Below are 16116 nucleotides of genomic sequence, written 5' to 3' on the forward strand. Positions count from 1 at the left end.
GCATTCATGACCTGCATTTTCATCTCTCAGTTGTAGATATTGATGGTGTGAGACTCTAACAAAGTAACCCCTGTAATTGATGTGTGTTAGAAGCAGAGCTGTGTCATTGAATTCCTCCACAGAGAAAAAAATTGAATCAATCAACATTCACTGGCGCCTGTTGAACGTCTACAAAACCGACGCCGTTGATGTTAAAATATTTAGATGGGTTTATTGATTTCGGAGTGGCGATATGTGAGTGACAAAGCATGCTCTGGATGCCCATGCATAGCCATCACCCCATCGCTGGCAAAAGTGCATGATGAATGGTGGTAACTATATAGAAAAATAAATTCAGGAGCATAAAAGATTACTCGGTTTAATGGTATGACTTCCGTCTTTGTGGCTCTTCAATTTTTTGTGTTAAAAATAAAATAAGTTAGTTTTGGAACGACCCTCATCTTTATTTATTTAGTATTTACTTTTTTACAAAGAAGTCATCACTTATCAAGGCCCGGATGCAACGCGAGGATAAGGGTTAATGAGTGTGAAGTTGTCAATGAGAAAATATCGTTGTAATTGTTAGTAGTGGAAATTTGGTAAATTGGATTACTTAAGGGGAACGGGTCATCAAGAATTTGTTTATGTTGGACTTGACAACATCCATATTGTATTCAACTTGAAAGCAGGCAAACGGAAGACAGTTCCACAGGTGTGCAGTTCTAAGAAAGAAGCTTTATTCATTGAATCTACGTATATGTTTAGGCACAGATAAAGAATGGGGGAAAATTATTGATAGTGTTTTTAAGTAGACGAGTGTTTCTCGTGAAAGTTTGGCGAGGGGAGATCATAGATTGGAGCTCAGACGAGCACTTGCCAGGAAAATAACGATAAAACAGAAAAACATCTGGGCAGTAGCTGCTAGAAGCAACTTATCCTGCCTTGAAAGAGTTTAAAATAGACTTCGTAGCCTAGTGGGGATGCCCTTTTCTCTTCCTTGCAATCTCTTTCCCACAGAAGAGACGTTGCAAGCCTGACTATAGATCGAATGATTCACTGTTCAAGCTCAAGGGTACCTCACAATTTTATTTATTTATTTATTTTATTAATGTTCAATTTACGATAAAAGAAGAGATACTATGCGAGATCGTCGCAAATCATTTCTTCGTTTGCATACTTTAAAACTAAACATTAATCAGAAGTGACTTTTCAAGGGCATTCATTATCAAGGCCAAGCATCAGCTGACGTGGTATTGTAAACAAACACAGACGGAATTTGATGTATGACATTATCATTATTATTTTTTCATTTTTTTATTTTTTTAAAAACATTTGCAAATTAGTCCACCGGGCAAATTATTTCTCGTAATATATAATAATCAATAAAGGATTTATTCTATAATAATACATACACAATCTGCATAAATTAAAATATGTATAAGCGTATTGTACGACCGGGCAACGCCGAGCTGCTAGCTAGTCGTTATCAAAACGATGATATACTGAAATAAGTACCATTACCCGGATATAAGTCTCACAAAAACCAGTTAGAGTTATTTCACTTCAATTGGAAACTTTTAAACGGATTAAAAATAAATTTAAACAGACAGTTATCATTATCGGTCCTGGTCGTTAATAGTTAAAGGGTCGAACTAAACTTGTTGATTTTACCGTCTGTCTTAGTAATTGCTTCACCCATAACTCTTAGTAATCTAACGTCATTAAAAAAAAATGATGGCCATTAAAGTAACAAATATTCTATGATGTGTTTGACGTGATGAGATAAAATCATTGTTATCGATTGGGTCAGAAATACTTTATTGATTGTGCAAAATTTTTTGTTGTTTTAGAGTAACTTGCGATTTGATTGTCTCGTTAGAAGTGACATAAATTGTGTTTGCTCATGTCTTGAGGCCATCCATTTGTTTTTTTTTTTCTATTCCGTTTTCCTAAATGCCACTTTCTTTAATTTTCGAAGATGATTATAGAGTTATTGAGTTTTAGCTTGTTTTGCTCTTTATAGTTTTTTTTTTAATTTGTAATCGTTTCTTATTTTATTTTCATATTCAAGGCTGTGTTATTTTAATTACAGCATCCATCAGCCACCATTTTGAAGAAGACCTAAATGATTTTAATGCCCACAAAGTCAATTCATCCTCCAATCTAGCTAAAAATATCTAAACAAACGATGATTTTCAATTTATTAATTTATTATTAACTAGCAGGGATGTGCACGACCTTGCTGATCATAAAATAAACTTAATATATTTTAATTCATGCATATTTCGTTCGTATTTATTATTTCAGAACCGATTCGCTATGGAACATTATATATATATATATATATATATATATATATATATATATATATATATATATATATATATAGTGGTAGTTTGGTTTCGTTTCCTAGAAGTATATCCACTGAAACATGTGTCTACCAAAAAGTGCTCAATGAGTTAACAGAGCATATTATATTACATTCATTTATACAAACAAACGGCTACATATCTGCACACATGTTTCTGTAATTTTCCGTTTCAGAGAAATCACGTCATTAGACCAAGCACATATATACTAACAGGGTGATCAAACATTGCTCAGGATCGAATGATGATCAACAAATGTTTCACACTCCCATATTTTTATTGTCATCGTAATCGATGAAGTAGCCCATTTTTTCAATCAAATCGATTGATTGTCTTTTTGGGAACACATCGCGATGCCTCTCACAGTGACGTCACTAAGTTCACAACATATTGTAGTGTACATTGCACTGTAGAGAACATAATATTGATTTTATGAAATTATTTTATGTATAATGGCTTGCATTAAAGTAAAAAATGCAAAAGTCAAGTATCATGTTTAAATTGTGCTCTAAACAGAAACATTAATTTCCAAAGCACCCATGTGATATCAAAGAAGCTGATGTTGATTTTACATGCTTGGTATTACTGGTTGTGCGGTGATAATGGCTTCAATTTAAAGTTAAAACGAAAAAGTCAAGTATCATTGTTAAATTGTACTTTAAACAGTAACATTCATTTGGAATGCGCCCCTGTCATATCAAAGAACCCACTGTTGATTTTATATGTTGAACCTTTCGACTTATGTGGTAATAGCGATGCTCTGTTCAGTCTCGAAAGACAAAGGATACACCCTGTATGGGTAGCTGCACGTTTAATTGTGAAGCAAGGGTTGCGCAATTCCGAACCACACCTCTTCTGAATCGGCACTGCTTGAATCCAGTGGCATGAAGAAGTCTAGGACGACTGAAAACAATGCCGAGATAAGCGGAGAGCACATAAAGCACCTGGAAGTCCCTAATGGTCATCCATTTAGCACTGACCAGGTTCAACGTTGCTTAACTTCGGTGGTCCATCGGGAACCGGTGTGTCAACGTAATTATACCGTGTTTGGTAATAAAACTTCTCAAATGCTTTTGTGATGTTAGGCTGTGTAAGGTGTTAACTTTGGTGAAAATCGCCTGTTCTTTCTTTCATCGGATTATTTCGATTATCGATTATCGATACTTATTGAAGATATTCCGACACAAAACCTATCTAAGAAATTTTATAAAAATCGACCAAGCCATTTTGAAGTCCATAGGGAACGAACTCACAGATACATAGACACACATAGTAGAGATTTGTATATGGTACTGATTTCAAAAGTCAAAAGTTAAAAAAAAAAAAGATTTGGGTGCTATCAACTAGAATCAAAACAAAAAAATTTAGCGGCCCAGCGAATCCCCTCATTTAGCGCCAAGCAGAGTTCGCTACCATTTGAGCTAACTCGACACATAGATAAGAAAGTTATAAAATTAAACCATTTTTAACTATGATTAGTTTATGCATACGCAAACTAATAGAAATTTCGGCAAGTTTAAATGAACATTTTGCATTTCCATTGCCGACTTTTGTACGTGTTATTTATTCATCCAAACAAAGATTTAACCCGTTATAAACCAACCTTGTTTGGTGTGGATAAGTGTAAACAATAACATTTAAAAAAAAAAAAAAAAGAAATAACTTACCTTCTCCGATTTTAACTTCGCACAGGGCTAATTTTCGTTTAATTCCGGGCAGAATAATGAACACGTTCTTTCCGTAGGTTTTCTTTTGTAATTTGACTTCCACCTTTCCGTTAGGGTCGATTGGCTTCTGGTGGTGATGTACAAGCATAGAATTGGCCACATTCGTGTGGTTACCGATGTACACTTTAAAAGGAGAAAAGTTTTCTGAAAAAGAATCAAAGAGACGGCATATACTATTTATACTTGTTACATTTTCGGACTGTTGTTTTTAATACAATTGACGTCCAATCAAATCAGAGAGCGCTAGCTATGTTTCCGTAAATGCTGTTTGCTTGAATTAGAGCATACATGGTGCACGATGAGACGGCAATATAGAGTAGTGGTTGTAAAACTAATGTAGCTATTTTCTTCTTCTTCTTCTTCTTCTTCTTCTTATTATTATTATTATGTGAGTTGCATTTCTGAAAGGATATTTAAATTTATAAACAACATCGGTTTTTTCAAATGTTTAATGGGTTCGAAAAGGGGAGCTGCATTTCTGAAAGGATATTTAAATTTATAAACAACATCGGTTTTTTCAAATGTTTAATGGGTTCGAAAAGGGGAGCTGCATTTCTGAAAGGATATTTAAATTTATAAACAACATCGGTTTTTTCAAATGTTTAATGGGTTCGAAAAGGGGAGCTGCATTTCTGAAAGGATATTTAAATTTATAAACAACATCGGTTTTTTCAAATGTTTAATGGGTTCGAAAAGGGGAGCTGCATTTCTGAAAGGATATTTAAATTTATAAACAACATCGGTTTTTTCAAATGTTTAATGGGTTCGAAAAGGGGAGCTGCATTTCTGAAAGGATATTTAAATTTATAAACAACATCGTTTTTTTCAAATGTTTAATGGGTTCGAAAAGGGGAGCTGCTATTTACTAGAAGATGTTGACGGGAACCCTCATTCTTATTTTGATAAAATCCAATTGATGATTTTGATTCTAAAAAAAAAAAAAAATGTCTAAAATTTAAGATCAAAAGCTTCAGGGATTTTGATAAGAAGTTAAAATTCAGGGAATCTTATTTGATTGATGTCTAATAACTATGGATCAAATTCAATGGAAGCCTTTTTGAACCACTTCAATCCTTAGCTGCTCAAGAAATAAAGACAAACAGAGAAGAAATAAGAAGAAAAAATTCTGTCGACTTACTGGCTTCTGTTCGGAGAGTGTAGATGACAATACTTTTCATTGCAACTACGTCTCCCATCCAGGTTTTCCAGAGTGGATCCTTCATCCGTTGCGTCACCATACATAACGAAGGATCATTATTCTTGTCGTTCAAATCAATAGCAAACTTACTCTTTGCTTTTTGATCATTCGACTTTACCGTTCGAGATTTTAATCTCTCTGCAAAGATAAAGCAAACATATAAACAATTCTGATCGAAATCCAGAAGAAAGAAAGATATAGAAGAGATATTTAAAAGATTATGACAACCTTAAATAAAACAAAACTAGCACGCTGCCCGACGTTGCCCGGTCGTAAAATAGGTTAAATATGATATTTTCATTAATGCAGATTGTGTATTTGTTATTATAGAGCTAATTCTCTGTTGATTATCATATTGTACCTAATATATAGTAGTGATTTCAAGAGTTATAAAAAGAAATATGACTTGGATGGCATCAGTTAAAATCGAACCTAAAACATTTAGATAATACTGTATTTAAACACTTATGGCACTGAATCCGACGATTCTTTACACAGACCCATATATACAGGGTGGCTCACTTAAAAGTAGCCCCTAATGTAGTAGATGGAGGAACATTGTTTTATTGTATTAATTACCTGTAGCATTGTTTAAATTACCTGTAGTGTTATAAATGATGGTGGAAGTGCTCCCCGTTGACATCTATGCATTTCTGGGCACGTTTAACAACGTTCACAGATACTGCATGCAAATGTTCTCTGGTGATTCTGGTGATTCTCCTGATAGCGTTGGTAATGTTCTACTTTAGTTGGTCTAGATTGTGAGGATTATTCGCATAAACTTTTTGTTTTCAAGTCCCCCAAAGATAAAAATCATATGATGACAAGTCTGGGGAACGTGGTGGCCATAACCTTTTGCTTATTGTTCCCTCTTCCGTGAACATGTCATGAACTCATGTCAGTGATCTCTGAGACGAGTGGCATGTAGCGCCATCTTGTTGGAAAAAGAATTGCATTTTGTCTTGTGGTGTCAATTGGCCGTTAAAAATCGGACTACTTGTAAGTGGGCCACCCTCTGCGTGTGTGTATATATATATATATATATATATATATATATATATATATATATATATATATATAATTGATATGGTTATTTTTTAAATACCTACAGACACTAGTGTTTTATCCTTTCAGGAATCATCAGTACAAGGTGTCACAATCGATTCCCACCGGTCGGGAGAATCGAACTGGACAACGACGCCAACTCTGACTCCATTAGCAAAGAACAAACCCATACTGGCATGCGAGAAATCCCGTTGAAATTTAAACATTTATTTTCAAATGTCAACACGGTGATAGTGATCTAATAATTAGGACAGCATGATCTGCACGTGTAAGCTTAAGTGATCGACTTTTTTGACTTGAACTTAGGGTGCTCAACAATACGAACTGAGTTCTTATATATATATATATATATATATATATATATATATATATATATATACATGTACATATATATATATATATATACATGCACATATATATGATTTTCAGGATGTGAGAGATTATATATAAGTATCAAAAGAAGTACGCCATAGCTGCGTCCGTTTTTAACTCCCATGAGTCGTTTTCAGGCGTGTGATGAATAAAAAAAAAAGTGAAAAAATCGATTAAAATCGTTTAAAAGAACTTAAGCAACCCTGTCCTCCTTCATATTGCGCCTCATCGATTGGTGGTTTGTTTATGTAAATAATTAAAACTTCTATGATGGGGAGTTGGAGTTAAAACTTCTATGATGGGAGACAGCTAAAATGGCGGTAGTTTTTATCAACATATTTCTGAATTCTTTTTTTTTGGGGGGGGTGTCGTGTGCTACTAGATGTTCGTAGACAGAACTAAATGTTAAGAGATGGAGCTGTTAAAGGAAGACAGGTGACATATATGCTCATATATAAACTTGAATTATCATTGTTGTTCAAAGAAACATGTTGGCCATATATATATATATATATATATATATATATATATATATATATATATATATATATATATATAGATATGATTGGTTGATTTCCTGTTTGAAAGCGTTGCTATATAGGAAATCAAATAGGACACGTATATAAAAATGCGTTTTGAAGCCATCCAATGCAAAAATAATAAACAATTTAAAATATGTTTATCGATATATTTCGGCGAAGAAGCTCGCCCTTGTCAATATATATATATATATATATATATATATCTTTTTACGTCTCGTGATGGCACTTTTAGGCGGGACACGTCCGTTTAGTTGTTGTTAAACGGTTTGTATGTTTTTATATTGTCCAGGAATGCACATGGCGTGTGCTAAAAGAATAATTAGTTGGTTTTCTGTTCGAACGCTTTTATAAATAGGAAATCAAATAGAACACGTATATAAAATACATTTTATTAGTATTTTATATAAGTGTTGTATTTGATTTCCTACATGTTTTTATTTATACAAAATATCATTATACTCATGAAAATGCTTTATCATTGTATAGAATATTAGGAGTAGACTGAAACAAATGCATCCAACATTCCCTTAATATATACACATTTACTTTTTACTCCAAACTCACCGTGAAACATATTTCACTCTGTATTTATTAGTGCCATTTTGTGTATCATAAAAATATACGCCCACGAAATGAACTGAAACAAGTGTCTGCAAATAATTAAGTTTTAAATGACATTAAATTTACAGCTCTAGTTTTACATTATTGAGCCACAACATAATAGTCTGTGAGAACTAAAAATAATGTATAACATGCATATGACTATCTACCTCTGTATTATTTGGATTGTTCGGACTCTGTTCTAATCTTGATTGTAATTCCCTTAATGTTTCGGCCTATGTACCCTCCGACCTATTGGCGAATCACATAATTTGAATTCTAACGACTATGGATCGTTGGAAAAAAAGAATAAACGTATTCTTTTCCACCATTCATCAACAACAGTCGTTGTGGAGCTACATTGAAAAAAAATCGAACGTTACAATGGTCGAAACATTGTGGGGGCTTAAAACCAAGAGGAAACAATAGTCCAAACAATTCAAATAATACAAAGTATCAATGCTCACCAGAAAAATTCTGAAACATGACTCTCTCTCTCTCTCTCTCTCTCTTTCATATACCCTCTTTCTCTTATATATATATATATATATATATGATGATTGCAACGTCTTGTCAGACGAGTGCCACTCCCACAGACATTTAAAATCCATGAGCCCAAATGTCTGAGGGAGTATCTATACAAATATGATGTTACAGAGTCTTAGCTTTGTACGACAGCTAAGTCTCTCTCTCGGTTCAAAATGTTGAGATCCAGCAACAAGCAAGAGCAAGATAGCCAGCAACAAAGTAAACTGCAGACCAGCTTAATGCGGGTAATGGTCTTCCGCTTTATGGTTTTTTAAATCAGAGATTTGCTTCTCCTAGAAAGGTTGCCTTCACCACGGCTTACGGGAGCCCTCTCTACCCCAATACACATATACACACACACAAATATACACGGTGCTAGTTGGCTGTTGACCCAGAAAGAGAGTTCATTCGCCCTTTGGAAGGTCTTGTTTTTAATCCTTCAGGAAGACTAGCCGCCCTCCTCACCAAACAAGTCTGGTGGGGGAACCAGTTTAGTCGCCGGTGACCCGACCATGAGGCAGGTTGTACTGGGTTACATGGTACCAGTAGCATATGACATGACCTGACATATATATATATATATATATATATATATATATATATATATATATATATATATATATATATATATATATATATATATTAGCAAGCCGCCCGGGATGGCTGGTCGTAAAACACGCTTCAATAATATATTTTGATGAATGCAGATTTCGTATTTATTGTTATACTAGCCTGGGTGTTCGGCTTGCCCGGGTGTTTGGAGGTGTGTGTTGAGAAAAAATTAAAAAAAAACAAACAGAAAAGAACAAAAAAAACCCAAAAAACAAAGTGGTAGTAGGCAGGCAGGCTCGAACTCGTACCGCGAAGGAGGAAAAGAATGTGAAAAAAAAGTGACGTCTTTGCCGTCGAATCCATTGCCAAACCTGAAGTAGCGATGTTTTAAATTAAAGCTAATCAATCGAAAAGAGGGGATGACTTTAGAAAATATCGGCGAGAAAAGCGACTCCTTGCTGTAGAAAAGTGTCCAGTTGAGGTTGTAGGAATTAATGTTTTTAGCCATTTTTTTAAATATTTGTCGTCGAAGGCCGAGCTTCAAAACGATACCAATCCCGTGAAAATCCGTCGCTACTGTCGAAAGTTTTATACATACATACATAGATTTAATCAGACAAATGAGATTTATATTATAGAGTATATGTGAGCCAATATATAGTAATGATTTAAAAAGTAAAAACAAAACAAACAAAACAAAAAATAACTCGTGCGACATCACTGAGAATCGAAACCAAAACATATAGCTTACGAGTTACTTTTTCCTTTGACATTAATGTCTGATCTATGAAGACAAGTTTGCTGGAAGGCTAAAAAATTAAAACATGAACTAATAGCTATTATGTTACGCATGCATATTCGTAATGCCTTCAACTGGTAAATTCCATTGAAAAATTTTCACACTTTTCAAGGATTTGAAACACAAATATAAAGTTTCGCATGGGTTCAAGTACTCTATATATTAAGTTTCATGTCTATAGACCAAAATCTGACAGAGGTGTTTGGTAGGCAAAATGTTTTAAGCACATATATATAGGAATAAATAAATATATATATATAGAAAAAGGTTTGTGTTTGCTATAAACTTTTTACACGAATATTACGCAAGTATTAATCATTTAGAATATCTGCATGAATATAATTACATGTAATAGTTAAGTAAAGATGATCATCCCATGAGAAAACCGAAAAAACTAATAGGGAGTTAAAATGAATATTAAAAGAATATGCAAATTTGCAGATGAACGCAATTCGACGACCCATATATAACAAAGTTGTTCTTTTGAAATGAATAGAAAAAAGGGTTTTTAATATGATTATCAATACACTCACAAAAAATATATAGGAGTATAGATAGATATAGATATATACAATGTACTCTTCTGCATATATGGTATAGAATCAGATAGAAATAATGCAATTTTCAAAGTGGTGCAGAATACCGTTTGACTCCAAGCTCGTCATTTTTTTTTTTAAACTATGACAAAAATAAAAGCCCGCAAAAGAATTGACTAAAAATTTCGCACTTTGCGACAAGAATGACAAATGAGGTGGAATTGTTCGGTTCTTTGGTGCAAAAAAGATAAAATGACAAAAAAGAAAAAAAAAAAAAATGAAAACGCAACAACCAAAAAATGATGCTAGAAATCCTGCCTTAAATGCAATTTCAAAGAAATTGCATGTCTGGCTCCGATTTTTAAATTTTTTATTTATTTATTCAGACAGTTTCGACGAAAAGAAAAATAAATTCACAATCAAACTTCAGCATTAATAAAAAATAAATATCAAACTAGAAAGCAAACTTTTTTCTTATTATGTACGGTTTTGGCGAAACTTACTTTAACAGATAAGTATGACTTAAGTAATTTGCATAATTTTTATTCTTCGACCATTTTACAACTTTTAACTTCCTTCATCGCATGGACTCGAGAATTTTCAAATGGAACTCGGGAATCAATACAAGATTTCGAACTGAATCATTTATATAATTTACAGCGTATATTGTCCCCGTCACCTCAGACACGACCGGTCACAAGAGTAAAGTAATGTTTATTTTATTCTTAATTATGATCGCCTGTAGTGAAGATTGACATTTCAACCTTCAAAAGACGAAATGTTAATAACTGCCTATTGTTGGAAATATTCTTAACAAGATTTTTTATGCAATTTGCATTAGTGACATTATGCAAATTGCCCACCGTTACTTGAGGAGAGGCTATACATAAACACTAAAAAAGGAACCTTGGACTAGAGGTGCTTAAAAAAGAATTTACTGGAAGGACGAGCAGAGTTAAAAAGAATAAAAAAAAAAAAGAATTTTCTGGAAGGAAGAGAAGAACTCAGAAAGAACTCACTGAAAGGAATAAAAACACTTCTTCTCACCTCTGTTACCTAATTTTCCTCCCCCCCCCACCCACAAAAAAAGAACAACCGTTTTGGAAACTATCAAACTTCAGACTGACATAAATATTACCTTTGATTGTATTTGTACCTATTTACTATGCCTCCCCACGGGACAGAGTTAGACACCAGGGTCGTTTTTTAACGTGAAATGGAAGTGCAGCAACTGAAGAACATATTACTACACTTTGATCTTGTCCTGAAGGCCAAGAAGTAATTTGCTATTGTATTTGTAATTATAATTGAATATAATTCGTTTTTGATTTTTACTTGCATTCGTCCAAAAAACGAAAGGTTGTTCTACTACAAAAGATTGTTCTTTTAAACAAGCAAAAAAGTGTTAGAAATAACTCAAGTAAAATTTCTAGCACTATATCCGTTGCGCAACGTGTCCATGTAATGTACATGATGAAGGTTAGAAGTTACATCGGTCGACAAAGGGTGAAAATAAGAAACAGGGTGAAAATAAGAAGCAGGGTGAAAATAAGAAACAGGGTGAAAATAACAAACAGGGTAACAATAAGAAGCAGGGTGAAAATAAGAAACAGGGTAAAAATAAGAAGCACGGTGAAAATAAGAAACAGGGTGAAAATAAGAAGCAGGGTGAAAATAAGAAACAGGGTTAAAATAAGAAGCAGGGTGAAAATAAGAAACAGGGTAAAAATAAGAAACAGGGTGAAAATAAGAAACAGGGTGAAAATAAGAAGCAGGGTGAAAATAAGAAACAGGGTAAAAATAAGAAGCAGGGTGAAAACAAGAAACAGGGTAAAAATAAGAAACAGGGTGAAAATAAGAAACAGGGTGAAAATAAGAAACAGGGTAAAAATAAGACACCGGGTGAAAATAAGAAACAGGGTAAAAATAAGAAACAGGGTGAAAATAAGAAGCAGGGTAAAAATAAGAAACAGGGTAAAAATAAGAAGCAGGGTGAAAACAAGAAACAGGGTAAAAATAAGAAACAGGGTGAAAATAAGAAACAGGGTAAAAATAAGAAACAGGGTAACAATAAGAAGCAGGGTGAAAATAAGAAACAGGGTAAAAATAAGAAACAGGGTGAAAATAAGAAACAGGGTAAAAATAAAAAGCAGGGAGAAAACAAGAAACAGAGTAAAAATAAGAAACAGGTTGAAAATAAGAAGCAGGGTAAAAATAAGAAACAGGGTGAAAATAAGAAGCAGGGTGAAAATAAGAAACAGGGTAAAAATAAGAAACAGGGTAAAAATAAGAAGCAGGGTGAAAATAAGAAACAGGGTGAAAATAAGAAACAGGGTGAAAATAAGAAACAGGGTGAAAACAAGAAACAGGGTAAAAATAAGAAGCAGAGTGAAAATAAGAAACAGGGTAAAAAATGAGAAACAGGGTAAAAATAAGAAACAGGGTGAAAATAAGAAACAGGGTAAAAATAAGAAACAGGGTAAAAATAAGAAACAGGGTAAAAAATAAGAAACAGGGTAAAAATAAGAAACAGGGTAAAAATAAGAAACAGGGTGAAAATAAGAAACAGGGTAAAAATAAGAAGCAGGGTAAAAATAAGAAACAGGGTAAAAAATAAGAAACAGGGTAAAAATAAGAAACAGGGTGAAAATAAGAAACAGGGTAAAAATAAGAAACAGGGTGAAAATAGTAGTAATTTACCCAAATGATACAAATCATGAACCGCTGTCTAAAGAGATTCCGTGACATAACATCTAGTGACTTCAATCTTTTAAAAATCTAATCTGAAAATTCCCAATCTCTACATATCTCAATCAAAACTTAAATTTAAATGAATGAATAACTCCTCATAGCGGAATTTGTTTTATAAATAATTAGTCAGAAGTTGCTTGGAGAAGTGATAAATTATAAGAAGAAATAGAGAGTATAAAACCCAAGTAAAGAAACGAATGACACGGTCATTTATTAAACGGTGAACAAAGGTGGCTATTTGTAAAAATAGAAATAAGAAAAAGATATTTTTTGAAAAACAAAAAAGAAGAAAGAAAGGTAAACAAGATACAAAATGTAGGAAATAAAATGAAACATTGCGAATAACGGTGACTAAGTAATTAATAACACAAACTGAAAACCTGGGTGTGCCAAGTTCGAATCCATTTCTCTCCACAAAAATTACTTTCATTGAATCCACACTTGCTCTTGCGTCTGACCTCCTGGAGAGGCAGTAATATAAATAACGTAGAGTGAGATAGAAAATATACAATATTTTTATTTTACTACTCATATTCTTAATTCGGCCACTTCTCTCAGTAATGTAATGTAATGTAATATATATATATATATATATTTATATATATATATATATACATACACATATATATATACACACACATATATATACATATATATACACACACATATATATACATATATATACACACTAAAATAAAATAAATAAATAAATACATACATACATACATACATACATTATATATATATATATATATATATATATATATATATATATATATATATATATATATATATATGTATATATATATAAAGTCGTGCAAATTATACTTTGAACAGTTTTATGCTTATACGCCAACACTGGAACTGAAACAATTCTACGAAATGTGACCAATAAAACTTTTCGAAAATGAGTAAATTCTAGTGTGCCTCACACTAATAGACAAACCATATATTGAGCAATATATGTATATATATTATATACAAAGTAATATATATTACTCATATATATTGCTGGGCAATATATTACTGATTCATATGTATATTACTGAGTAATATATATTATATACTAGTCAGCAATATATATATATATATATATATATATATATATATATATATATATATATATCATTGAGTAATATATATTACGATAACATAACTTGTTCAATAACGGAACTCATTAAATACAAAACATTTAGTACGCATTCACCTAAAAAATTCATAAACAACAAAGACCACACATTATTTTATAACAAACGGGATCCCTTAAACATTTCACAGTTCTTTCCACATCAATTTTTATATTAAAATAATATTACATTTGAGTTAATGAATATCTTTTAGGTTTTATATTATGCAGAAAAATTACTTTTTCTTCCACTGTAAAAATAATTCTTGTTGACAGCTAAACATTTCTGAAATAAATAAACGAATAATTATCTTTGGTTCTTTTATACAAATTATATCAATTTAATGTTTTTAAAACAATATTTTGTCTTTTTAATTTCAGCATCATTCCATTAAATCAATAGAACCGAATTTAAAACGTATTTCTCTAAAATTGTACTTTTTTAGTTGACGAGACGATATAATTTGACTTTGGAAAAATTCATTTTAAAATAGATAAATTAGGAACTGATTTCCTTAACGACATCAGATTAATTACCACCCATCATTGGGCGATCTAATATTTAATACGTATACATTGTCAGCATATAAATGATAGTATTAAAACGCCTTATAATTTATAGATAGTAGAGCAATTGACTTTTAAGACACTTACTCTGCTGACAATTTGGTCCCATATATTTGCGAGCACAGGGTCCTGGGCACACTCCAGTTTTTTGGTCGCATAGTTGAGATTTCTTACAATGACATTCGGACTTGCAGTTGATTCCAAAATACCTTGGCGCACAAACTTCTGAAATGGAAAAGAAAAAAGAAAGGAATTAGTTCATTTGTTGCAAAAATAAACAGAAATATTTAATAAATATAAGTAGACACTGTGAAATGGACTTTCTTTTAGTCACGAGACAGTGGCTATCATCTGTAAGGGTGCCTGCGAAACGATCACTATTTGCATAAGCAAAGGAATAGCTGGAACGCAATGTATGAATTTATCCTGTTTTAAAGAGCATCAGTGAAAGCGTTGTCGTAGCTTCGACAAAACTCAAATCCGGAATGGGTAGGTACAGTTTGCCTCTGTAACTCTTACATTATGCTACTTTAATTTCAGGAGGATGTTTTAGTTTGCTTGGAACAGTATGCGTAGTGTGAAAGTAGTTATGATAATGCAGTTTTGTGTGGGAACACCGTGTACACGAGCCAATGAAATAAATGATAATGGCAATATTGAAAGAATTTCAATAATTGTCAATTATAATGTGTTTATTTACAAATATAAAGTAAAAGTAGGTGTTATGAATTTCCCAGATTTTCGAGATAAATCTCTTCGTCAAGGAAAAAAAAAATTGTGTACAATTAATCAGATGAGGCTTTCCTGTTTCTTTTACCTCATTGGCTAGTGCCCACTATGTTTCGATATAAAACTACATTGTCATAGATTTCAAACACAACTCCTTTTCAAAAACTAGTAAGTAAAATAATAGGTAGTTTGCATAAAATGAGAAACCTTAAAAATTGCGCTGTTCGAAAATGTGATTCAAAATTGTATAAAGAAAATCGAAAATCAAAAGGCAAAATTCGATTAATGAATTGGTTGAAAAATAAGTTACAAGCCACAAATCTGTATAAGTTTATTAAACAAATCCACTTAAATCAAAATTCAGAACTTATTAGAAATCATTAAAACAATTAAAAGTAATTGTTTTTGAATATTTAATTAATTAATAGATAATATAATTTTTTAATTTTCATAATTTAATTGTTTTGATGTCAATCCAATGAAACTCCAATGAGATTATCAGTATTACAATACTATTTAATGTGCAACAGACTAGTCTTCTTGTAAAGAGAGGGGGAGAGTGTGAGATAGATAGATTCAGAGAGGGTGTGAAACAGAAATCTTTTAGCTTTAAATAAAGCTAAAACACAGAAGCAAGTACAATCTAAATTAGTAGACATGAATGCAAATTAAAACT

The 16116-nt window shown here is 32.3% G+C and overlaps 1 protein-coding gene across 8 annotated transcripts in view; it reads right to left on the minus strand.

The window, feature by feature from the left end:
* LOC145254621 (receptor-type tyrosine-protein phosphatase epsilon-like) overlaps positions 1-14931 on the minus strand; it is a 732106-nt gene extending 717175 nt beyond the window's left edge. For all 8 annotated transcript variants that reach the window (XM_080113291.1, XM_080113282.1, XM_080113273.1 and 5 more), the window contains exons 1-3: positions 14799-14931; positions 5214-5411; positions 4016-4219 (exon numbers count right to left, since the gene is read on the minus strand). In XM_080113291.1, the coding sequence (XP_079969417.1) occupies positions 4016-4219; positions 5214-5411; positions 14799-14820 (424 nt within the window). In that variant the 5' untranslated portion in view covers positions 14821-14931. The remainder of the gene's footprint in view (positions 1-4015; positions 4220-5213; positions 5412-14798) is intronic.
* Between the last annotated feature and the right edge of the window lie 1185 nt (positions 14932-16116).

Source organism: Euprymna scolopes, chromosome 3, assembly GCF_053919585.1.
Source record: "Euprymna scolopes isolate OS-2025 chromosome 3, ASM5391958v1, whole genome shotgun sequence".
Classification (NCBI taxonomy): Eukaryota; Metazoa; Mollusca; class Cephalopoda; order Sepiida; family Sepiolidae; genus Euprymna; species Euprymna scolopes.